This window comes from Hydractinia symbiolongicarpus, chromosome 10 (genome assembly GCF_029227915.1).
Source record: "Hydractinia symbiolongicarpus strain clone_291-10 chromosome 10, HSymV2.1, whole genome shotgun sequence".
Taxonomy (NCBI): domain Eukaryota; kingdom Metazoa; phylum Cnidaria; class Hydrozoa; order Anthoathecata; family Hydractiniidae; genus Hydractinia; species Hydractinia symbiolongicarpus.
The window spans coordinates 1374815-1397871 of NC_079884.1; the positions used below are offsets into that span (position 1 = coordinate 1374815).

Consider the following 23057-nt stretch of genomic DNA (forward strand, 5'->3'; position numbering starts at 1 on the left):
AAGAATGCTATGCAGCATTTCATGCCAAGAAATGTGCAGTCTGTTACAAACCCTTGACAGACACCAACGTGAAGTTCGTCACGTATGAAGGAAAAAGTTTTCACAATGAATGTTTCGTTTGCGCAAAATGTCAAAAACCTCTTTCTGGGGAAAAATTCTACCTTCAAGGGGATAAACGAGTCTGCAAAAAATGTAACTAAAAATTTGTAAAAAAATTAATTTGTCTCGATTATTCAGTTGTATGTGGTATTGATAATAAAGCATATTTAAATGCAACAACCATCCCTCTTTTCGTTCCCGTAACAAACAACTAAGCTACTTTGTATGAAGTCTGGTGCCTGCTGAAATATGTATATTCCTCGCCTTTAACAAATTAATCTTTCTTTGAAAATTTTTTCGTTAAAAGATACAGCGCAATGAATAAGGTCCATTATTATATCAGCCAAGTCGAAGTCATAAAATATTTACCGAGTTAGGATCGACACAGCTTATGCAACCAATATCTAGATGTGTCGAACAGGGCGGTGCCGTACGGCTGACCTTGTAAATTTTCAAGCTGAGCCGTGCTGAAGTATGCGATCTGAAAAATATTGATGGGGTTAAGTTCGGCTCTACACTGCTCTTCTCGACTCTTCAAAACGGTGTGTCAAGCCGTTTCAAACAGAGGCCTGATGATATTGTATGAGTTTGGTTCCACACGAAATCACTTATATAATGGGCGTAAGCGGGAAGTTTTATTTTTAGAGACAATTCACCACTACTTGATAGTTTAAAGTTTATAACAATCCGCATTTTTTTAAAAAAAGGACGCAGCCGGGCAAGTAAATGTCAACCCACTTACGCAAGGTCGTGTAAGTACGGACAAAGATAACAATAACTTGAACAAACATTTAATAAAGATGTTTACAAAACAACAGATGATCTACATAAGAACAAACAAACCTTACAAATCTGCTTTCGCAAGTTATTAAAGTTACACTGTGTGTGTTACAAAAGAGTTATGTGAGCCTGATCCTTCGCTTCTGAGTAAACAGCAGAAAAGTGAGTCATAGAAAAATTATTTGAATAAAAGGAATTCAATGTCTAGAGGAATGCTCCTGGAATTTTTATGGAAGAATCCAACGCATCAAAATGCCAAGCCATCATGGAAGCAGGTAAAAAATTTAACCGTCTCTTTCTCTCTCTCTTCGAATCCCTGCAAAATGATTGCAGAACCCTCGTTGATAGCAGTAACAACAAAAAAGGCTATCTTGACTAAATAATGGTAATTAGCTAATTAGTTACTTTCACTTTTAATAACAAGATGAAGATAGCTAAATTTCTAAATTTCTATCCTCGTAGATCATATATATGATAAGTAACACATTATATATACGACTTGAGAGTCATACATAAGGAAACTATCATAATATATATCGATATTTACAGTGCATATATGAGTGTTCTGAATATTGCTACGTATGAACAACCATAGAAGTTAAAAGAGTGTACAACAGCTGTAGCGTAACGTAACAAAACATAGCCTAGAATAAACTCGCTTGTTCATAACATGATAATATCTATATTATTCAATGACAATGACTGAACAGATAAGTGGTAAAATTTTGAAAGACATAGAAGTTAACTTCACTTATTTCAACTCATTTGCTAGTTATTTGACCTCAAAACTTAAATGTGCAATGCGATTACTTTACTGATCCTATTTGATGCATTGACGCCAGTCTAACATATTAGCGTCAAATTTGATGCATTGACGCCAGTCTAACATATTAGCGTCAAGAAAACCCAAATTTTGTTGGCTCACAAATGAAACTTTTTTTTGCGTATTGTTACAATAGACAAGCTGTCGTAAAACCTACAAGAATATTTTAAAATTTATTGTAAGGCTTGAACAATCAATTAAAAGGGAAAAAATGCGGTTCAAGGTAAATCGTGTTGCACATCCGTACATTTTTTCCAAAAAAACTTTATCACAACTTCGGTTTAAAAAAAACCCACTTAAAACAACCTGTTGCTACAAAACTAATTGTTAGTAAAAAAACCTCTAGCCTCTAAACTGCTAAGGTATTACAGGTTAATTAAGACTGTTGACTACTTGTATCAATAAATTTCACACTTTCGCCAAAGTTTATATAACAGTAAAATTTGTAGTTACCTAACTGCATTTAGCATAAGGAAGATTTGATTAGGAATTTTGTTATGACCAAGCGTATTCAACTACTTTTAATTTTTTAGCCAGAGGTAGCTGGCAGCGGCCAAAACCCCAGGTGTAGCAAGTAAAAGAATCAAAAAAAGTTGGAAATTCCCCCCCCCCCGTTTCAATGTTTAAATCACACTGTAACCCTGTATCACGAAGGGGGTACTGGAAATTGGTCCATGGTATACCAATACCTGCATGGTACTTTGGCATATACTTGGTATAAATTTGTTAACTGATTTAGGTTGGTAAACACACATAAATTTTCACATAAATGAAGATACAAACATGTGGAACAAGAGAGTGTTCTGTTTTTCGTTTTTTGTTAACCAACTTTGTCCGGGACTAGCTGAGTAAAAACCGGATTCATGAAGATAACACAAAAAATAATGTTGACTAAAATGGTCTTAATAGAAAAATCAAGTAAAAAGATATTTTAAAACTTATTTGACAATTTCCTTACACATCTAAGAAGGCAATAAACAATTTCAGCCTCGAGCCTTTTAAAACTGGGTAATTTTTTTAAAAAACATATAAATGGCTAAAGCATTTAAACACATTTTCGAAAATGATTACGACTTTAGTATATATACCTACAGAAACTTCTTCAACAAGTTTGTTTTCTTTTCATAGATTTGTTTTTGTTGATTTCTTTAAAAAGGCGCGAATAATTTTTAGCCGAAATAAACAAGGCAGTGTTGGATATGCATGTATTTCTAACAAAAGAAATGCATCGAGAGAACAAAAAAAAAAAACGTGCCTTTTTTTAAAGAAAATTTTAAAATTGAACAGAGGCTTTCGTAAAACCACTGTCTCAGACAGCCGGAATTACCAAATTGTTTAAGGCGCTACCGACATAATTTTATACCCAGTATTAAATTTATTCAGATCATGAAATGTAACAACACGATTATAAATCTGGCATGTACATTAATTGATTACAGGAAATTTATAATTTTTGTTGAAAAATATCTAGATTATAAAGCTGGAAAGCACAGCTAATACAAAATTATTTTTTATGCTAATACCAACCAGCAACAAAGACATATTTAGAAAAAAAACGTAAACTTAAAAAACAAGAGATCTTTTTCTGTATCTGTTACAACATGTAAACGACGATTGTCGTAATAGAAGAAAATTAAGTTGAAAGTTGTTTTTGAGAAGATAGCTGAAAAAATGAATCTTTAGCATCTTGTAAAATCTATTAATGAAAGTACTGAACCAAAAATTTCCTTTGCAATCCTGCTTTTCCACCCCACGGATGAAGTTTTGCAAGAACACATTACCCCTTTTTTTGCAACTTCATTCAGTTGAAAACACAAAATGGAATTTATCGTTAGGAGTTTGACAGTAAAAAAAATTACAAAACTAATGAACACTGAATGCATGATAGACAGGACAAGCAGCATAATTTTTCTATCACTGATAAATCAAAAGGTTGGAAAAATTACCCTACGTCGCAAAAAACAATTCTGTGGTCAGACACTTTTTGATTTATTTCTTCTATTGCTCTTTCTTCGTGAGATCAATAATGGGAAATCCTTTCTTCTTTATTGTTTTGACCGCGAATGGTCTCATCCACTCGAACAAACATGACTAATTTCCCTATTACTTAAGAGGGTAAGATGAGGTCACGCTTGCTTTGCGCTTATTGGTTGATTTTAATTCGGGGTTTTTTTCTGAGGAATGTGTTTATTGGCAGAGTTGATTTAGTCGAAGAATATTTTTGGTCCGAAAGTACACTATTTAATCCTTAATTGTCAATCTGCAATTAAAATTGAAGTTTCACTGGTTGCATTACAAAAAGGTGTGCATGTCTGAATCATCTCTTGTGAGTAAACAATACAATAAATTTGAGAAAGAGTATTTGGAAAAGAATTTAATACATCTAGTGGAATGTTACTAAAAAAGTTGGCACAAGCTTATGAAGAATTGACGATCGCTAATAATAGCATTCACACATTTCAAAATACATTCACCGGAATAAAATATTGAGTTGGATATCATACTCTTAAACCACGCTGTTGTTTAAGCTTTTCATGCAGCTTCCGCGTCTCCAGGATGTACAGCTCGTTTTGACAAATTTCATCATGTCCAGGATGCCACATGTTGCTTAACACGCGTTCCATGTTGCCAGTGCGAACAGTGTGACTCGGAATGATGTTCTGGTTCTCCTGTGGGGAAAATAAGAAAAAGATATTATGTTAAACTCAGCCTGTGTCTATCTAAGAACGAATCTTTGGTGAAAGAGTTCTCATTTCTTGTGGCATTAACATTAGCAACTTTTCAAAACAAAAATAAGTTGACGAATACTTGGTAATAAAAAAGACTATGATGAATACTCTTTTGTTCGTAAAGAAGAACAAGAACAACTTCATTAATAAAACACAAATTAATAAAAGCAATCTATATTAGTTAAATTTTTTTTATCGTTTATTTTTGTCAGACCTGCCACAACTACACACACGTAAGGTATAGGTACACTTAGTGCAATGTGAAAAACAAACAAACAAATAAAACAGGGCAGAAGTACAAAAGTGGGACAATATAATAGACCTGCCTGTTATATTAAGACAAGAAATTAATTTCTGAAGTTTTATTCGCGATTTTAACCTCCTTAACTCAATGTTAACCTTACTACACGAACTTTATACGAATAAAATTGCTTTAGCGTTGTTATTTAAATCCAAATGGTTTGACCTTTAAAATTATTCGAAAATACACAAGAAAAACATGAGATATGTGGGAGGCTAGCAGAAATTCGAGTTGCCATTTTAAAATTGTATTTGTTTTTGAAAATTACACACTCAAAAGAATAAAACAAAACAAATCTAGAATCGGTTATTTGCAATTAAGCAAACCTTAGAAGAAATTACTTTCATCAAGATTCACACATCTACCCTTTTTAGTTCTAAAACGAACTGGCTAATCATCATCTGGACAGTTTTTACGTGGAATAACTACTTTTCCGTCGTACACTCATAATACTCCAAACTGTAAGGCTTTCTTGGAAAATCTATCATCTTTGGACAACTTTCACTTTGTTACTATGAAGGTATAAACCTCCATGTCAAAAACAAAAAGTTTGAGACTTGCGTGGAAATTTGAAGTGTCCAACTATGCCCAAAAGTTTACCCTCCAAAATTCAAACGATTCTGGTTGCTATTCTGGTTGCAGTTAAATGGAGGGATTGGGGAAGGTTTTTATGTGGAAATGTGGGGTCAAATCCACGCGGGGGATTCTCCTTAGTAGGAGCTCTCCGGGGAGACTTAATCAGGGTAGGGGTAGCAGAGTTGTTTGTCCGAGGTGGCAATTATCCTGCGGGGGAATATGATTTGCATACAGATGAACGTTAATCATTATTATTAAGGGAAGTGTAATCTCGATGAAAAGATAACATACGGGTGGGTGTAGGTTATTAAAAAGATGTGAAAAACAAAAAGCTATCATACCTTGTAACACGCGGCGAGTTAATTATGTTTGTCTACAACAAGTTAAAAGAGAAAGTAAAAATACGTCATAGATAAAAATAACTTACTTGAAGGGTACTTCTCAGGTCGAACAATGATATTGGAGATAATACTGAGTTTCGAACTTCCGCAGAAGCGAATTTTGAATAGGCTTCTGCTTCGGCCTGGTCGTATGTCCGATGAGGGTTCGAATGGCCAAGTTGGTCTTGTGTTCGCTGTTGGTGAAAATTTCTGTTAAAAAGGAAACATTTAAATGCTGTTTTTTTAGTTTGATTTTAAACAGGTCCATAAATGTGCCCCAAACTCTTCATCTTTTATGTCTAAAATAGGTCGGCATATGACGATCGTTGCATATGACAATTTTTTGCCCCATGAGAAAGTCTATGCAACTTAATTTTAACTTTTGTAACTTTAAGACGAGCAGTTTACGCAAACTTGGGCGACAATTACAAACCGCAGTAATATAATTTTGCTGACTTGTTTTAAAAAATAAAATTCCATTTTCGCGGAACTTATTTTTAGCAAAAGAAATTACTCCGGCTGTATTAAATACAAGAAAAATTTTGAAACGATTAGAGAGATAATTTAATTTTCACAGATAATTTAATCCTGAAGCGCAACGGATTACTCACTTGCATCAAAGGTAAGTCTGAGTCGGTTATGTTATTACATACAATGAGGGCGTGGCCTACCTTTCCTCGTACAGGTTTCCGTTGCATAAATTACTTCTCATGTGAGCGGAACCGAATTTATATTGAAAATGACTTCCTGAGCGGATAGCATATGGTTTTTTACGTGAAATACACGCCTGCAGAATGTTCTTGAGATGAGCCTTTGTAAAAAAAACAAAAAAAAAACATGACAGTTGACATGGCATTTGTCAAATAGGATGACTGGTTTTCCTCGAAAAACAAACAAACAAGTATTTGACAGTTTTACCACCTCAAATTATTTAATATAATTCTCTCCTTAGTTGCAGTTCTTTTTTCTTCGAACGCTCTCAAATTTCACAACGTTGACAAGTCAACAACAGTAACCTACCTCAACTGCAGCAGCAAGCAATGGTGCTGTTTCATCTGCTATCGAATCTAAACCCGCATCCCACGCTCCAAGATATAACCGACCATGCAGTGTTGATATATCTGGTAGAACCAACTCTTGAGAACATAGACTAATATTTTGCTGGTCTTCACCTACGAGAAACAAAGATCACGGAAATATGTTTTCAGGAGATGGAGTTCCTGGAGACTGAATCATTATTTGATTAATTATATTAAACTTGATTTTTCACTCAAATCTCGAAAATTTGTACGTTGAACATATTAAGCACTTTTTAAATTATGAATTTTTTTGCGAATAAGAAACTTACAAAGGAAAAATTTCTAAAGTAACAGGTACACGCAATAAAATCAAAGAATGATTTTTAAAAACATTCTTACCCTGGAGTGAGAAAACACCCAATAAACCACGTGACGTATGAGAAGATAGAAAATAAGAGATATAAAGACAAATTAAAATCAAATTAAAAATAGGAATGACCACATTACTATTGTACATTTACTTGTCAAAAATATTAAAACATATTTTCATATTTACATTACCTTGCTCAAGAATGGTGGAGTCGTTTTCAGTGGATCACTGCTGATAAAACCTTGCTAAAAGAAAAACATCAAATTTTCTCATTGTTAAAAATGCAGTGGAGAACAACGTTAATGAGGGGGAAATTACTCACAAATGTCAGAGCAAAGTAAATATAAATTAACTCGTAGGAAGTAATGAATACCTGTGGTGTATTATTATCTTCGCTACGTCGCTTCACCCGGGGTTTCCGAAGGTGAAGGGATTTGGGATGAGCTTTTTGCGTCGATTTTGAGTGGGTAGCTAAGATACAAATATAAATTAATAAAAATGACGTTCCACCATGCATTATTTTCCGAGATTTTTAAATTTCATAAAAAAATATTTCGCGTAGAGGGCAATTTTTTAACGTAGATTTTGATATATATTCCCTTACTCTGCGGGTATTAAATTTTGCGAGTTCAAGTAGTAACATATTGTGAATTACTTCAAACTTAAGGCAAGCAGTCACAACATCAGCCATCACTTGAAAAGTTCGTTTAACAAGGTTCGTTGTATGAAGCGGATGTCGAGGTTAAGTACTCACACAACTCTCTCTTGTTTTAACGTCAAATGATTAAAGTTAACAACCGTTTTGTAACCCTGTAACCTTGTATTTCCTCGAACATGTAGCTGTGTTGTTTCGTTAAAAATTAAAGCTAGAATTTTCTTGCCTGTTAATTCAGTAAAAGTGAAATTTGTAAACGCAATAACTCTACCCTTTTGAGTCAAAGAAATACAAAAAAACAGGTTATATTTTCTTAATGTATGTAAAAACAGGTATATTACTACGTTGCATATCTTTTTAATACAATTAATTAATTCATTCTGCAAAAAAAAGGAACCACTTTATCTACGAATACGTATTTATTAAATTTTTCTTACCAGGTGCACTGGCCGCAATCGCTTGGCATTTTGCTAAGATTGACAATATGAATTCATTATGGTAATTAATTTTTCCTGGACCCAACAACTCAAAAGCTTGTGTGTCAAAGTCATCTTTGCTGATCTGCAAAGAGAAAAAAAATTGCACAAAAAGTTCATATTATTGGTAAAAGTAAGGAGTGGAGAAAAACCACGTGACCGAATAAATAGACTAAGGAGTAATAAACTAGTCATGTTAAGTCACACATAAAATTTTAGGACTTGGTAAATAATTAGTGCATATAACTGCATAAAGAAATAAGAGGAACATTTCTTACCTTCTGTTTGTACCATAGCTTCATATTAATCCAGTACCTAAAAAAATTATCGCCCTCTCTATATCTACGGGTGCAACACAGAACTCTAAAACAGGGAAGCAGTCAGTCGTTATAACAATAGGCCCTTTCTTAAGGAAAAGACTATGAGGTGTTTAAACAAATAAAACGAAAGAGAAAACTTGTTTTGTTTCATGTAAAAAAATTCGTAATGTACGAGTCAAACAAAGTCGATTAAGCGAGTCAATATTTTGGATGATAATTTTACTTCGTATAATCATTAGCTACTAAGGGTGGAAAAATAATTTTTTTATAAAAGCAGCTTGTGTGAATGGTCTTGTATTTGTTGAGATCATTGCAATATATTATTCGTGATATTGGAAAAGAAGTCAAGTTTTAAAAAAAATCCACGTGTCTGGTTACAAATGACGTCGTCTGGTTTTAAATGTCGTCATCCGGTTTTAAATGACGTCGTCTGGTTTTAAATAATGTCGTCTCCATAAAAATTAAAAAGCCAAAAACAAAAAAGCCACAGCAATTATGATGGAGATGATAAAGGATACTATCAATTATCCCTCATAGAAAAGTGCAAATTTTTCATTTCCCTCTTACGACGTCGGCCAGTAATTGGTTCACAAAAAAAATTTCCTGCCCATCTTCAGACAAATAAACTAACTGCAGACAATAACAATTGATAGAAGATTTTGCGATATCAGTAGATTACATGTCAGCAGAAAAGTTGAAAACGATAGTTACTCACCGTTCTGCATATTCCCCTAAAGCCTCAAGGAGTTTCCTTCTAGCCGTATCCACGTCTACCATCTTAGCACGCCTTCCGAACTGTTATCAAAACATGGCTGCCGTGTCAATATGGCATTAATTGTTAGGTTCTTTATTTTTAATTTTTAGTTGTAATATCTAAAAACACGAAGACAGGTAAAGTTATAATGTTCTACGAAAATCAACCAATCACATTCTTAATGTTTGAAAACACGCACTGAGTGGCGACTTGTAAAATCACGAGTAGCAGTTCTTTTTAAAAGGTCGAAACAAGCTACTTGGCGCTCGAGGTAAAAAATAAAAAATTAAAAAAACTGTGAATGACAGCCAAAAACGTGAAATCGTAAAATCTACATAATAATATTAATAACGTCAATAATAAAAAATTCAAGCGTGCGCTAAATATGAAAATTATTTGGCAACAAATTTGTCATTAACCTCAATTAAGCACAACTTAAAAACAGATTCCATTTTTAAAACAATTCGTTTCAAAACGATCGGGTAAGCGGATTGCAGTATTTTCCGTTGGTTTCCACAATTTTCTTATTGTCATGAATGACAGAGGAGAAAGTAATTAAAAAAATTGCTTTCTAATCGCAGTCGTTTCAAAAATAAGTTTTTGTTCAGGGATAACAACGAATATAAGATTTGTTGCACGTTTCATACAATCAGGTTGTCTGTCAAATTTGTTTTTTTAACACCTCATATTATTATTGATTAAAGATTTTTTCCAAGGATTTGTTTCCAGTTTATTTTTCCTTTTACAGAGTTCTTTGCTATAATTTCAGCCATTATTTTATGGTTCTTAAGCACATGGACATAACAAATATTGACAATGCACAATAAAGCTTGCTTTAATGAAACCAAAAAATGGCGTTGCAAAACATTTAACATCATGCAAATGCGCGGTATACATCATACCTAGGAGAGACTTGTAATCACATTTAACAACTCCAGATACAATATAGAACATACCGTCACTAGATTTTAAGTTTGTGAAAAACGCCACCTTTTGATATATCAATCACCTTTTTAACTAATTACAAACATAGATGGAAGCAACATGCAATAACAACAAATTTAATTTCACATAGTAGTGACAGAAACAGCAAGTAAAAAGGAGAAAACAAATTATAACATTAAAAAATAACCTTTTACCCTCCCTGAGTGGGCCAAACCTAAAAATGACCAAACCATACTATTGCGAAACATATTTGCCCACAAAGACAATAATGTTACCGTTGATGACTGTTAACTATGTACTTCGTTTGTGACCAATAAACCTAATGAGAAATGAAACGACTGTTAAGTTCTTTTTAATATGCTTAAATGATTTTATTAGTATTTATCATGTACTATATAAAGTTGGTGTGGCATTGAAGATGCATCCGATTCGCCGTTATTTGACTTTACTTGTTACTTCGTGCAATCACCTATTTTACTGAGTGAGTCACAAAATTCAACATACCCTTTTTAAAATTGTAACCATTTACAGCATCTTAGATCTAACTATTAGGAAAAAACGTAAAGAACTTTTGAAAAGTTAAAATGATAAAACATAGGAGAAAAATCACAGCCATTTCTAGCAAATATATTTTGTCAGAAAATAAAATTTCATTATTAGTAATTCATGTGGGTGTTTTATGTCAGTGTAAAATTTCGAACTTAGAATCTAAGATTTAACCACAATTCTTCTCCGCTTCTGACTAATTACCATGCCCTGGAGAATCGGAAATATCTTCTTAAAAATAAATCAAGCTTTAGAATGTGTGAAGTTTTGTGATGTTAAAACTCTCAGATGAGTTTCCGTGAAGAAATCTCAAATTTTAGTCATGTCGCTATTTACATTTAAACTTCATGCACATGACAGAAATAAACACATTGAGAGGCGTAACTCGGTAACGAAATCTGGTACGAGAGCAACTTAAAGCAATATCTGGCAACCACACAATACATGATATTGTGAGTGCGGATTTAATTTGGACCACAGACTGCTGTAATAAATTTAGGCATGCTTTTTTTAAACGCAATTATTGCAACACAACATTCCTTTCTTTCATTTCATACAATTGGTATGGTCCAGTCACTTAAAAGTGGGGCCTGGTAACTTTTGACACCTGTTAATTCCATTAAGTGCTAACTGTCCGTGCTTCTGTCTTGTGTCAACGGCCCGCGCAATTTTGTGTCAACGACCTTTGTGCCGGCATTTGTAAATAAAATTACAGATAAAATACGGGAAGTAAAATATCACGTTAAAGTAATTATATGACGCCAAGTTAGTCAAATGGAGTTTCATAAATAAAATGGAGTTTCATAAATAAAATGGAGTTTCATAAATAAAAATATGTTTTTGGCAAGTCTTTTTTACAAAAAATAAAAATCCGGAAGTATTAAACATTGACCAAATGTATGTTATTACAGAAGCTTCCATGTTCTTTGTTTCATTTCAAACAGAAAGTCAACTGTGAGGAAACACAGCGACCTTCTTAAAGTAGTGACTCATGGTAATTTATTACTGTCAATAATAAAAAAAGAACACAAAAGAAGACGACAATAGAAATTCACCGCAGTACATCGTTTGGGAAGGTAATTAGATTTTTGCCAATTGAAGCTTCATTAATACAGCGACTTTTTGACAGATGGTCACAACATCAACATTATGTTAGTATTATATTGAATTCAAGGTGAGTGATAACTAGTTTAGATTTTTCTTACATTTTTTATTGTTGAAGTCTGAGTTGTGCTGTGAAAATTATTATTCTACGACATAGCTAAGTTTAAGGAAGAATAACTAGTTTTAAAAAAAAGACAACAACAAAAACAACAAAAAAAAAACAACAACAACAACAATAACAACAACAGCCACGAGACAGAACATTTTTAGTAATACCTTAAGTATGTAAAACATTTGCTCGACTGTGGAAAAATAAAAAGAAATTTTGAGTTAAATTGATAATAATAAAAAGGCCAAAAAAAATTAATTAAAAAAACCAAAAAAACTGTCTGCGAAGGCGGGTACATCATCATAGTAAGAAGTCGTGTCAATGGACAAACACCCACTCTTGGTCAACCGAAACCCCTGAACCCACCCAAAATGGCTGTCATTAAATTTCAGATAGGTTACATATAATTTTAAGAAAAAATATTTCCGAATGATACAAGTTTTTGCTGGCATCAGCATTTTTTCTATTGGTTATTACTTATCTGTTAAAGCCTCACATGTTAAAGAAAAACCTTTTATATTTCTTAGGGTCAACAATCAAATTTAAGTAATTTAAAAATTCTAAATTTTAAAAAATCTTTTTCTTTATAAGGGAACATAACGAAAAAAAGAGTCATATAATTAATATTAATGTAAACCACGTCGCCACAAATTTTAATATTTGAAAGCCTGCCACAAACACGAACATTTTTTTTCGTCACTCCTCAATATTAACAACGACATCTGCTTAAGTCACGTGACTCGACTCAAGTTGACTTAAATAACTCATATTAGCTTGGAAGAGCGTGAATATATATAATGAGAAGATAACGAGTTAAAATGATTTAATAATTTTTTGTTTTAAAGTCTTACTGAAGAAGGAAATATGAAAGAAATATAGCATCCTGATGAGAGAATAGATTTGCGTAAATGCATCATTACGCGCTAATTAAAATGTGACAATTTGAGTCAGTTTTAATTATAATTGCAACAATTATAAACTTGTTTACTTCATGAGGGATCAATGACGCTGATGATATACACCTAATTTCCCAATTTTAACAATGCTGCCTCTGTTTCATTGAAGTGAAATCAACTAAACACTTTTTAAAAATATTTACAACAATAAAAGCAACCAGAGCAACAACAGCATTAACGAACGAACGAACAAGTAACACATCAACAAAGAAAATAAATTTAGTCTTATTATTCTTGTTATTGTCGTCACTTTTTGTTTATTTGTTTGTTGTTATTGTTGTTGTTCAAATAATTTTACAGAAACAAAAATGGATTTTATTTCTATATTACTGATATTGTATTCCGCACCGAATTAACTCACTAATTAGGTTGTCATGGCAACTTCGTTAATGACACCAACATGGTCTTACATAACATACATAGTTACTTTCTCAGCACAACAACATAGGCTTGCGTAACACAATTGTTGTCTGATTTTCTGGCTGAAATAGAAGTCACTAACAAAAGATTTTGTAACGTTTGTTTATCGTGAATATATGCGTCATTTGACTGGGTGCGTTATCAATAGAATGTTGTTTCCGAATGACCACCATTTTGATAAATGTCTCATTAACAACAAGTGTTATCTCATGTATATCTTGAAGCCATTTTTTGATTGTTATTAATTTTGTTCCAGCGAAAAACACATTCAACATGTTAAAACAAGCCTGCTATTTCGTATTGCTCGTGGTATCAGTAACTTGCGAGTTGAATCTTACTACACCTCTGTTTTTTGATCCATATAATCCTTTGTAAGTACCATTAGTTTAGTTTTGTGTTTTTTTAAATGAATTAAAAGCAAATGTTATTTTTAATTTTCTGGGAAAAATTCATCATAAACCTTTGGTTATATATTTACGTTATGCTAGTATGACTCCTCAGTGAGATATTGCGTTTTTTATTTCAGTTTCGGGTGTGAAGAACCAATTTATCGAGTTCCACCGGGGGTGGCGACCAATTTGGTGTGTCCGCATCAAGTATACGCCAACTATAAACAAGAAATAGAAGACGTACGAAAAGAAAAAATATTTGAAACTCTTTACTACGTCAAAACAGAAGACGAGTATGTTAACTGCGATGCAAGATGTAAGGGATCCTAAGGAAATCTTCTTGAAAACTTGTACCATCTTCTTTTTTATATTCTCCTTATTGACATGCTTTTGCTTTTAGCTGGTATCGTATGGTTACAGTGTGACACAGTAGACCCAGTCAACAAATCATGCTACCCTCATCCAAGGGGGCGCGGATATTTTCCCTTATTAAGGGCATGCAACGGCTATGACATATTCAGATTTATACCAAAACAAGAAAAAGACTCAACTGCAATAGATTTCCGTCCAGGACACATATATCGGTTTATAGGTAAGTTTGCACCGACACTTGTTTTAACGCACGACACTTGAATCCAACGTCGCATTAATGTCGTACTTCTTTTTTAGCAACGTCATTTAGGACAAAAATGTATCTAGAACAACTCCAACTAGGCAGCTGTTCTCGAACTAAAAACAAGGGAGATTATAAACTTCGCTTCAAAGTTTACGTTTGCACCGATGAGGAGGTTAAAAGGGGAGATTGCGAAATTGAAGATTCTCAAAGTAAGTAATCTGTCGGTTTAAAAGTACAAAATCCAATGAATTTGAAAAAAAATGAAAGTCAAGACTATATGATATACATATCTCTTTAATAAAGATATCATCACTAGCTATTACCCAGCGCTAATATTCTTATAATCAAAAGTGTGTAAACCTTGTTTAGAGTGTCAACAAAATTGCCAGCTTAAAAACGAGACATTTTATCAAGATAGCAACGGAAACTGCTACATGAAACAACGAAAATTATGTGTGAGCGATGCGTTAGGTGTTACAATGAATAAAACCAAAGAAATTAAAATTGACTGTCAACCACCAAGCTATACAAAATGGAGAAATATCACAACACAATATTACAGTGATGGAGAATGTCATATAGTGCAAGAGAGAAACTGCACTTTTGTATTTACTGGTAAATCGTATACAGAAACAAGAAAGATAAGCAAACCATGTGAGAAAATGTCATGCGAAAAGTGGAAATTGAAAGGGGATAGGGAATACGAAGTTAACGGCACGTGTTATGGAGTAGCCATACGGTCCTGTTCAGGTGTTGGTTTCAACTATGTTGAACAAAAAGAAGTCAACGTTACATGTAGGATATCTCAAGCAGGTAATTTCATTTCCACTTTTATTTCTAAATTTCACTTCCATTTTTATTTCTGAATTTCATTTAATTCATATTTATTAATTTGTTCCTTTTTTATGTTAGTAAGAGGAGATGCTAAAGAGGGTGATATCCATTTCCAACTGTACATTGCAATCGGTGCTGCAATACTTGCTTTGTTGTTTGGTATGGTGATTGGCGTGATGTGTATGCGTTATCAACACAACAAGAGATGCCCCACAAAAACAAACACGGTTCTAACTAGTGCACCATCAAGCATACAAAGCAATTCTCGTAAGTATACCTCAACAATTTGACGAAAATGAGTTATTCAGACACGTTTTTTTGATAAGAAATTTCATTGTTCGTTTTAGCCTCAGTTACACGGACAAATTTCTAATTTCAGCCTCATAGTCGCTATGAAGTTGCTAACTTTACAATATTAGCTTTCAGTTGCATTTTTGCACTTTTTATGGTATTTTTTTATCTACAAAATAGTACTTCAAAAAACTTTTAAAGGACTTCTTGTTTTGTAAGTTGCTTGTTAGATAAGCAAGATTTAATCCAAAGTTACTAAATTTTTTAACTTTTCAGCCTAGCCTGTTGCATAAGTTATGACCCAAATCCAAGACTTCTCTTTTAGTAATTAGATTTTCCTTTTTGTCAGGCCTCCATTTTCTTGACTTTTCCAGATCAATACGTGTTAATAAAAAGTAACAAAAAATTTGTTACTCTGATTCCCTTCGCCTTTATTGAGACGCTTATTAAAATCCTATCAAAAAATTCTTTCTTTTTTGGTCAATTTAAATATTAAAACGTCAGCCATTTTTCTTTTTGTAATCAACAACAACAGTGTAGTATAACATACGAAGTCTATTTTAAATAAGCGAGATAAATAATAACCTTCGCGAACCCTATTTTTTAGCATCCAATGGTCATACCAACAAAGTATTTGAACATGAAGTGATAACGGGAGAAATATTTCATTTCGGAAGTGATGAGATACCGCCACCACCATCATACACATCAGAAGGGAAACAGTACCTCGAAAGAAGTCACTCAGCTTTCTCTCCTTCCAGTGTTAACCGAAGTGTTTCTTTTCATTATGGGGACGAGAGTGTATTTACCAGTCCAGATCCGATCGCATATCGCCACTATCAACCCAGAAGACCAGGACGAAACAGAGTGAACAGAAATTCGAGCGCAATATCAACAGCTCAGTTGATGAGACACTACAGCGATGCCTCGTCTAGACAATCCAGATTGACCAGTATTGACCTATCTAATGGTGGGCCATCAAGGCAGACAAGTTTAAAGTCACAAATGCCAATATACGATGAAGTGCAGGAGGCTATTATATAGCAGAAGAAAAATAATAAATAGAAAATCAAACCGGGGATGTTGCGTGAAAATAAATTGATGTAAATAATAAAGAAGAAAATAAATCAAAGTTAGACGTTCGAACTGTTAGAAATATAAACATGCAAAAACATTTGGTGAAACAAAAAATTCATTTTTTCCGATTTATTTTACTTTTGTAAATATGTTATGTGGGAGTATTTTATAATAAATATGAATTCATATATGAAGTTGTAGCAGTCATGTTTATGAAATGTTATGTTTTGTATATCAAGTGCAAAAAGGAAGACATTGATGTAACCTTCTCTCTCACAAATATCAACTTGTTATGGTTAACCTTTTCTTCACTTAATTGGTTTCGTCGGTGGCGTGAAATATTTAATGACTTCAAGGTGGACAGGAGAAAAAAATATTCAGATGAGTTCGTTTGGTAGAAATTCAGTAGACAATCTTGACACAATTCCAAATCAATAACTTGAATACTTTCCAGGGAAACACAAAGTCCTTTTCTTAAAACAGAATTAATCTGTTAGCCCTTTTAAACCCATTAAGATGGCTTTTACACCCAGATAATTAATTTTTTTTAAAAAAAAACACACAGCATTAGGTGGAAAAGATGATTTGACTTTGAGAACAAGTAACGAGGCCTAAATAGACGTCCAAAAATGATTGAAGTGATAGTTATAGTAATATGACGACCGAATAATTTCATAAGAAATATTATAAAGAATTAAAATTTCCCCCATGGAAAGAAGTCGCTTTTGTTTACCACAGGTAATAGTGTGTAATTAGAAGTGATGAGTTCTTCTAATAACAATGATCTACGATATCCAGCTTCGATTAACAAACCACGCTGTCTAATTGAACTTTTTTTGTTCGTTAATTACAACAGTCACATTTTCAACATCAATGTCGGTTTTTTCAGCATAACCTTCAGAAAAAAAATTAAAAAATCGAAATTAATGCAAATTAATATTGAGGGAGGAAATAACTTGGTTCCTTTTCTCTCCTTTGATGTTAAATACTTTTTGTGAAGATATCAAATATAAAGGTCATAAATCTGAACAACTAAACGTGGCAAAACACTCAGACTATATTATTAAAAAATTATTTACAGCATGACATGCAAATATAAGTTACACTTATCGATTGTCACAACACAGATTATCGAGCAAATTGCCGTAACGCAGGTTGTCGAGCAAATTGTCGTAACAAAGATAATTGAACAAATTGTCGCAATAGAGATTATCGAGCAAATTGTCGTAACAGAGATTGTCGAGCAAATTGTAGTAACAGAGATTGTCGAGCAAATTGTCGTAACAGAGATTGTCGAGCAAATTGTCGTAACACAAATGCAGTTACCGTTAATGACCAATCTTTTGTTTATAATTTCGATTACAGATTCGGCACATACTTAGGCTAGAAAATCAGTGTTTCACTGAAACAGATGAACAGTTTACTCAACCAAAATAAAATGGGTTATATTGAAACAAGTGGAAGTTAATCTTAACTGGCCATACATCTTTGTATTTGAAATGTGATGCAACATCACAGATGGTGCAATCCATTTTACTATCAACCTACCAAATTATTCATCCCTTCCCCATCATCTCCTACTTGTATAATGTAAATTAACCTTAATGATTCTTCAGAGTCGTACAAAGCCTGGAATAATTTTTGATTGTCTCTAAATATAATTGTGTTACTTTTCGCTGTTGTTTAATGACTCCTAAAGCGTTTTTGTGGTGATCATAGCGTTTTGTGGGAATCTTTTATAAAAAACTTGACAACAGACTTACTGTCAATAAAAACTTAATAGAGTATGCCTAAATATAATTTTTTAATATTTTGAAGATAAACATTTATTCTCGTAAGAAAGTACCCCCCTCCCCCCAAACTGAATACTCAGTTGTTTGATGGCCCCCTTCCTCACTCAGTGCTTGTTTGATGACCCCCTCCCTACCTTAGTATTCAGTTGATCCCCTTCCTCACTGAGTGTTCAGTTGTTCGATTACATTTCCCCCCTCACTCAGTACTCAGTTGTTCGATGACGCCCTCCCTCACTCAGTACTCAGTTGTTCGATGACACCCTTCCTCACTTAGTACTTAGTTGCTCGATGACCCCTTCCTCACCCTCCATAACTTAGTGTTCAGTTGTTCGATGACATTCCCCTTTCACTCAAGAGTCGGTTGTTCGATGACACCTCCCTTCCCCCCTCACTTAGGAGTCAGTTGTTCGATGACCCTCTTGCTAATGATAAATTAAGCTTCGACTAGGGAATTTAAAATTTGAACACACATAGAGGTATGCTTCATTGGAGAAAAAAAAGCAAATTACTCACACGTAGAACTTACGTGCTTAAAAAACATTATTCCCAGAAAAGGTGTGCATTATGGTCAATGCACAAACCATGAACACTGAGGTAAAAAAAACTCATAAATGCATGATGGTACAACGTGCTGTTTTACAATACAACGTTGTAATTTAGCCTGGTTGCCAATGATATGATCATCATGCGGTATTTGCGGCAGAAATATAATGTGTTAGTTTTTTTAAAAAATTGTTTAACAAATAAAACGTTGAAGGCTGATTATAATAGACATAACATTCTCTTCAACTTGTGAAAATACTAAATGCTCTTTGACATTTAAAATTTGATGGTGTGTAGACAATTTCGTAGATGAAACAGAATATTATTCCACTAAGATCGGAATTTACACTGCACAGGATTAAAAAACGGAACAGTGTTAAATAACAGATAGCTAACTTTTGCAAGTACCTAATTAAAATATAAAGCACCAAAGAAATAATTGAATAATTATCATAATTATCATAATAAATCAATATTAGATTAAAAAATGAAAACTACGAACAATGTAGTGGTGTATACCACGTTGTTATTCATGCAGCATCGAACAATGCGTCAACTCAAACACGCCTCGCTGTGGTACTGTATGACGTCAACAACTAATTACTCATAACACTCCATAATTGTTGAACAACTAATGTAAAATGAAATGCAAAATTTGAAGCAACATAAAAACATAAAACTTATAAAAAACCATAGAAGAATGAACAGTGGTGGCATTGTTGACACCTATCAGAACTAGGTTGTAAAGAGACAAAAAATTATTCATTGGTCTTCTTTGTGTTACACTTACTCACGTTGTGTTTTTCTGTGGAAATCATCTCACAATCTGTATCAATTCTAAAATTTAAATGCAGTACAACATGCTTAATATAAAAACAAGAACTTCAACAGACCTACCTGGATATAAAACATCACAAAAGACTAATAGTCCAATCGTCAGAAAGTGCCAAAATCCATATTTTTAAATCTTGGACTCATTTTGCGTACGAATTCACTATTATTCGAAAATAACTGACTTTGTCACATTTGATGGTCATGATTGTGCAACAAATTAGAATGCACTGATAATCAAATCCTAAAAAATGTCCTACAAATCCACCAACTGTCTTCAGCACATTGTTTCCTGTCATTGTGCAAAAATTAGAAATTAGATCAAAGCCTGAAAATGTCGTAAAAACCGTTTTTTGGAACGTTCTTGCTCATTTTTCGCATTTTTGAGCTGATAAGATTTTTTTTATAAAATCGAACGTTGTAACAATTGAGGTTTCATTGTTCTCTAACTTCGTGCAAAAAATCAGAGAAAGCTTAATTTTTAAAAAAAAAATTGGTAACGGACAGACAGACAGACAGAAACAGGTCATTTTATAGAACTTCACCTGTACCAGGAAGGTTAAAATAAATAACAACAATTTTTTTTAAATTCACTTTTAAAGGAGTTCTTGGTAATTTTAGAAGTAAAAAAGATAGATTAAACGAAGAACTCAGAAATTCAACCTAAAATTGCTGCAATGAAGGAACTCAACAATTGAACAAAAACAAACAGAAAACACTAAATAGGGATGCACAAACAAGAAGCATAATTATGAACAAATTTAGGATTTTTGGAGAAAACAAATTTACCATAGACTTACTTATAAAGAAACGTTTTTGTTATCACATGCATTTCCATAGATTGGAATATTTTTTTAGAACGTAAACGTCAAAGAGTTCAGAAAATACTGAATATGTATTTCAGGTAAGTAAGTAACTCAGTAACGGGAAGTTTTAACGTCCTTGGGGACCTAACGGTTGGTTCTTTCTCCCCTCCGACTGTAACTTTGTTACATTACCGCCGGAGATACGTATAGCATTGCTCTAACTTGCTTGCCTGCCACACAAGCCGGTTAGCGGACAAAAGATGGCACCAAACGGGCTGACAACACTGCATTTAAAGTGCGCCGGAGTGCGGACTCGAACCTGAAACCTTATGATTACAAGTCGAATGCGCTACCACTACACCATTTCCGCTATAAGTTAAGGTAACATAAAAAACAAATACAAGCTGTATGTTACTTTCTACTGCATACATGCTGGTGCCAAAAAGGCCTTAGTTTCATGTGTGGCAATTCTTTAATAATTTCCTTAAGGTTACTGTAAAGGAAACAATTTTTTTTTTAGGTTTTTTGCAAAAAATTCATGACATACAGAAAAAAAAAATCTCTTTCCAATGACATATTTTATATTTTATGAAAATATTTGGAACATCCCTTTTTTCTGGAAAAAGCCTTTTTAGAGGTGTTATATCCTTCACACCTTTGAAAAAATATGTGCAAAATGAGTTGAGCATACTTTTTGTAAACATTGTGCATAATATGGAACTCCCGTATAAAAATATGCATAATAATATTTTTTAGATAGTTAACTTTCACTATCGAATTAAAAAAAATCAAAGTTAAGGAATATGCATATGAGCTGTCTCCTGTAAACCTGACTTCTGTCTATTAATAATTCTGAACGCGTGCACGCATATTCAGCATAAAGAAAAAGTTCGCACTTCTATCATCTTTCTGCATACTCAGTTCACACATTTTTATAACACCTACGAAAATCTTTAAAAACAAATATCTCGTTAGTAAATTTTCGCATACATGCCTTTTCGTTTGTGGTCTCTTTTTCCAAAAGCTTCCTATTGGCCCATTAAAATTTTCGGTAATGAAAAGCTGAATAAATTATGCACAAAAGGTTCCCGGATTTTTTTGTATAAATTACTGATTAGCGAATTATGACGACAGAAAGAAAAAAATATGCATTTTTTTGAATGATTATATATAATTACAAATAATTTCATAACAACGTTATTAGAAAAAAAAAACCGGGAACCTTTTTGAATTTAATTCGTGCTGAATATAATGGTGCGAAAACGAGAAGTCTGCGACCACGCGTTCGGAAAAAGAAGCCATTTTAAAACGTACGGTGAAGAAAAATTGGTGTGTGTTTATTTCATTATATTTTCTTTTTGGAAAATTACCATTGAGACTACTCATCAAGTGAGTTTTTTCCTTTACAGTAACCTTAACATCTTTTGTGCATCAAAATGCTTTACCAATTTCACTCGCAAAACAGTGAACAAGCCAAACTAATATTCAATTCGTAAATAAATAGAAAGACGGTTGAAATTATTGAATTATCAAAGTTATGTGATGCTGTACAATTATAAGCAAATCAAAATACTTCTTCTGTTATGTAGCATCTTTCATTTTTCTGGAAATTAACACAGATAAATGATGTACCTTTACCAGCAGTGAAGAAAAAAATAGCTGCCATTTTTAAGTATCAGCGTCTGTGTATATTCCAATGGTTAAGAAAAATGTCAGCTATGCCCAAATATTGAAAAAACGTCGAACATGTGACTTGTGTGTAAAACTATCTAAAAAATAAAGAAGATTATAACATGGAGTATATAAGAGAGAAATATAAGAAAAACCTATCCAAAACAGATATAAAATAATGATCATTGACCTCTATTGAATATTTTTTTGTTCCACTAGTTGGAATCAATACTTCAGAACAACAGCTTCACAAATTTGCAATATTTTCTGTTGAAGATCGTATAAAAAATACTTAGGATTGGTAAAGAAATGGATGTAAAAATAAAAAATATTTGACAAATTATACTAGCTGGCTTGCTGTGATTGATACAAAATAACAAAAACTATGAAATATCAAATAAAAATCAAACCTTGCATGGACGAAAACAAAAAAATCTTCTAACTCTCAGTTCAATTATCATATATCCAAACGCATTTGTATCGTGTACTTTTTGCAACATGCAAACAACCAGAGGTGGTTAGCAGCATCATAAATTCTTCCATTTCTTACAATTAAGATTTGATTTAGAAAACGTCCTATAATCTTTATATACATGCATTGTTTCTTCTGAAAAGGTATGGTTGGATTTTAATTTAGTGATTCAGCAATCCAGTCTCCAAAGTTTGTTAAAACATCTAAATACATCATTTGTATAAAGAAAAAACTTGTTTTTATTTAAAAATAGCAAGTAAACAAAACTGGCAACAAAAATAACATTTACTCTATTCAATGTGTGAGACTATACAGAGAAACAACTTTTAGACAGATAACTTGATCAGTTTACCACTGTTCAATGAAACCACA

The 23057-nt window shown here is 33.0% G+C and overlaps 2 protein-coding genes and 1 long non-coding RNA gene across 4 annotated transcripts; 1 reads left to right on the forward strand and 2 right to left on the reverse strand.

The window, feature by feature from the left end:
- Nucleotides 1-2892: 2892 nt before the first annotated feature.
- LOC130662569 (transcriptional adapter 1-like) lies at nucleotides 2893-9537 on the reverse strand. Its single transcript, XM_057461464.1, has 9 exons — nucleotides 9244-9537; nucleotides 8487-8523; nucleotides 8170-8293; nucleotides 7451-7548; nucleotides 7268-7322; nucleotides 6709-6860; nucleotides 6360-6499; nucleotides 5736-5898; nucleotides 2893-4371 (listed from the first exon to the last, which is right to left on the reverse strand). Exons 1-9 carry the CDS (start codon nucleotides 9303-9305, stop codon nucleotides 4201-4203), a joined length of 1002 nt encoding a protein of 333 aa, XP_057317447.1. The 5' UTR covers nucleotides 9306-9537; the 3' UTR covers nucleotides 2893-4200.
- A 1421-nt stretch (nucleotides 9538-10958) lies between these two features.
- Nucleotides 10959-16867, forward strand: LOC130662568 (uncharacterized). 2 transcript variants are annotated; one of them, XM_057461463.1, is made up of 8 exons: nucleotides 10959-11947; nucleotides 13619-13733; nucleotides 13889-14067; nucleotides 14152-14343; nucleotides 14421-14576; nucleotides 14737-15180; nucleotides 15280-15468; nucleotides 16100-16867. In XM_057461463.1, the coding sequence occupies exons 2-8, from the start codon at nucleotides 13636-13638 to the stop codon at nucleotides 16534-16536; spliced, it is 1695 nt and encodes a 564-aa protein (XP_057317446.1). In that variant the 5' UTR covers nucleotides 10959-11947; nucleotides 13619-13635; the 3' UTR covers nucleotides 16537-16867. The 2 variants fall into 2 exon arrangements, with proteins under 2 accessions (XP_057317446.1, XP_057317445.1); XM_057461462.1 differs by lacking the exon at nucleotides 10959-11947 and having other exon boundaries at nucleotides 13201-13733; nucleotides 16100-16866.
- A 1629-nt stretch (nucleotides 16868-18496) lies between these two features.
- Nucleotides 18497-22887, reverse strand: LOC130662572 (uncharacterized). Its single transcript, XR_008989045.1, has 3 exons — nucleotides 22624-22887; nucleotides 19696-22311; nucleotides 18497-19536 (listed from the first exon to the last, which is right to left on the reverse strand). It is a non-coding gene; the product is annotated as an uncharacterized LOC130662572 (long non-coding RNA).
- Nucleotides 22888-23057: the final 170 nt, after the last annotated feature.

Excerpts from the sequence above, each read along its gene's own strand:
- LOC130662569 (XM_057461464.1), bottom strand. The coding sequence starts at position 9,305 with ATGGTAGACGTGGATACGGCTAGAAGGAAACTCCTTGAGGCTTTAGGG. Across the intron at positions 8,524-9,243 it reads TTAGGGGAATATGCAGAACG|GTACTGGATTAATATGAAGC; the intron begins GTGAGTAACTAT and ends TAATTTTTTTAG. Across the intron at positions 6,500-6,708 it reads TGCTTGCTGCTGCAGTTGAG|GCTCATCTCAAGAACATTCT; the intron begins GTAGGTTACTGT and ends TTTTTTACAAAG.
- LOC130662568 (XM_057461463.1), top strand. The coding sequence starts at position 13,636 with ATGTTAAAACAAGCCTGCTATTTCGTATTGCTCGTGGTATCAGTAACT. Across the intron at positions 14,068-14,151 it reads TGTTAACTGCGATGCAAGAT|CTGGTATCGTATGGTTACAG; the intron begins GTAAGGGATCCT and ends TTTTGCTTTTAG. Across the intron at positions 14,577-14,736 it reads CGAAATTGAAGATTCTCAAA|AGTGTCAACAAAATTGCCAG; the intron begins GTAAGTAATCTG and ends AACCTTGTTTAG.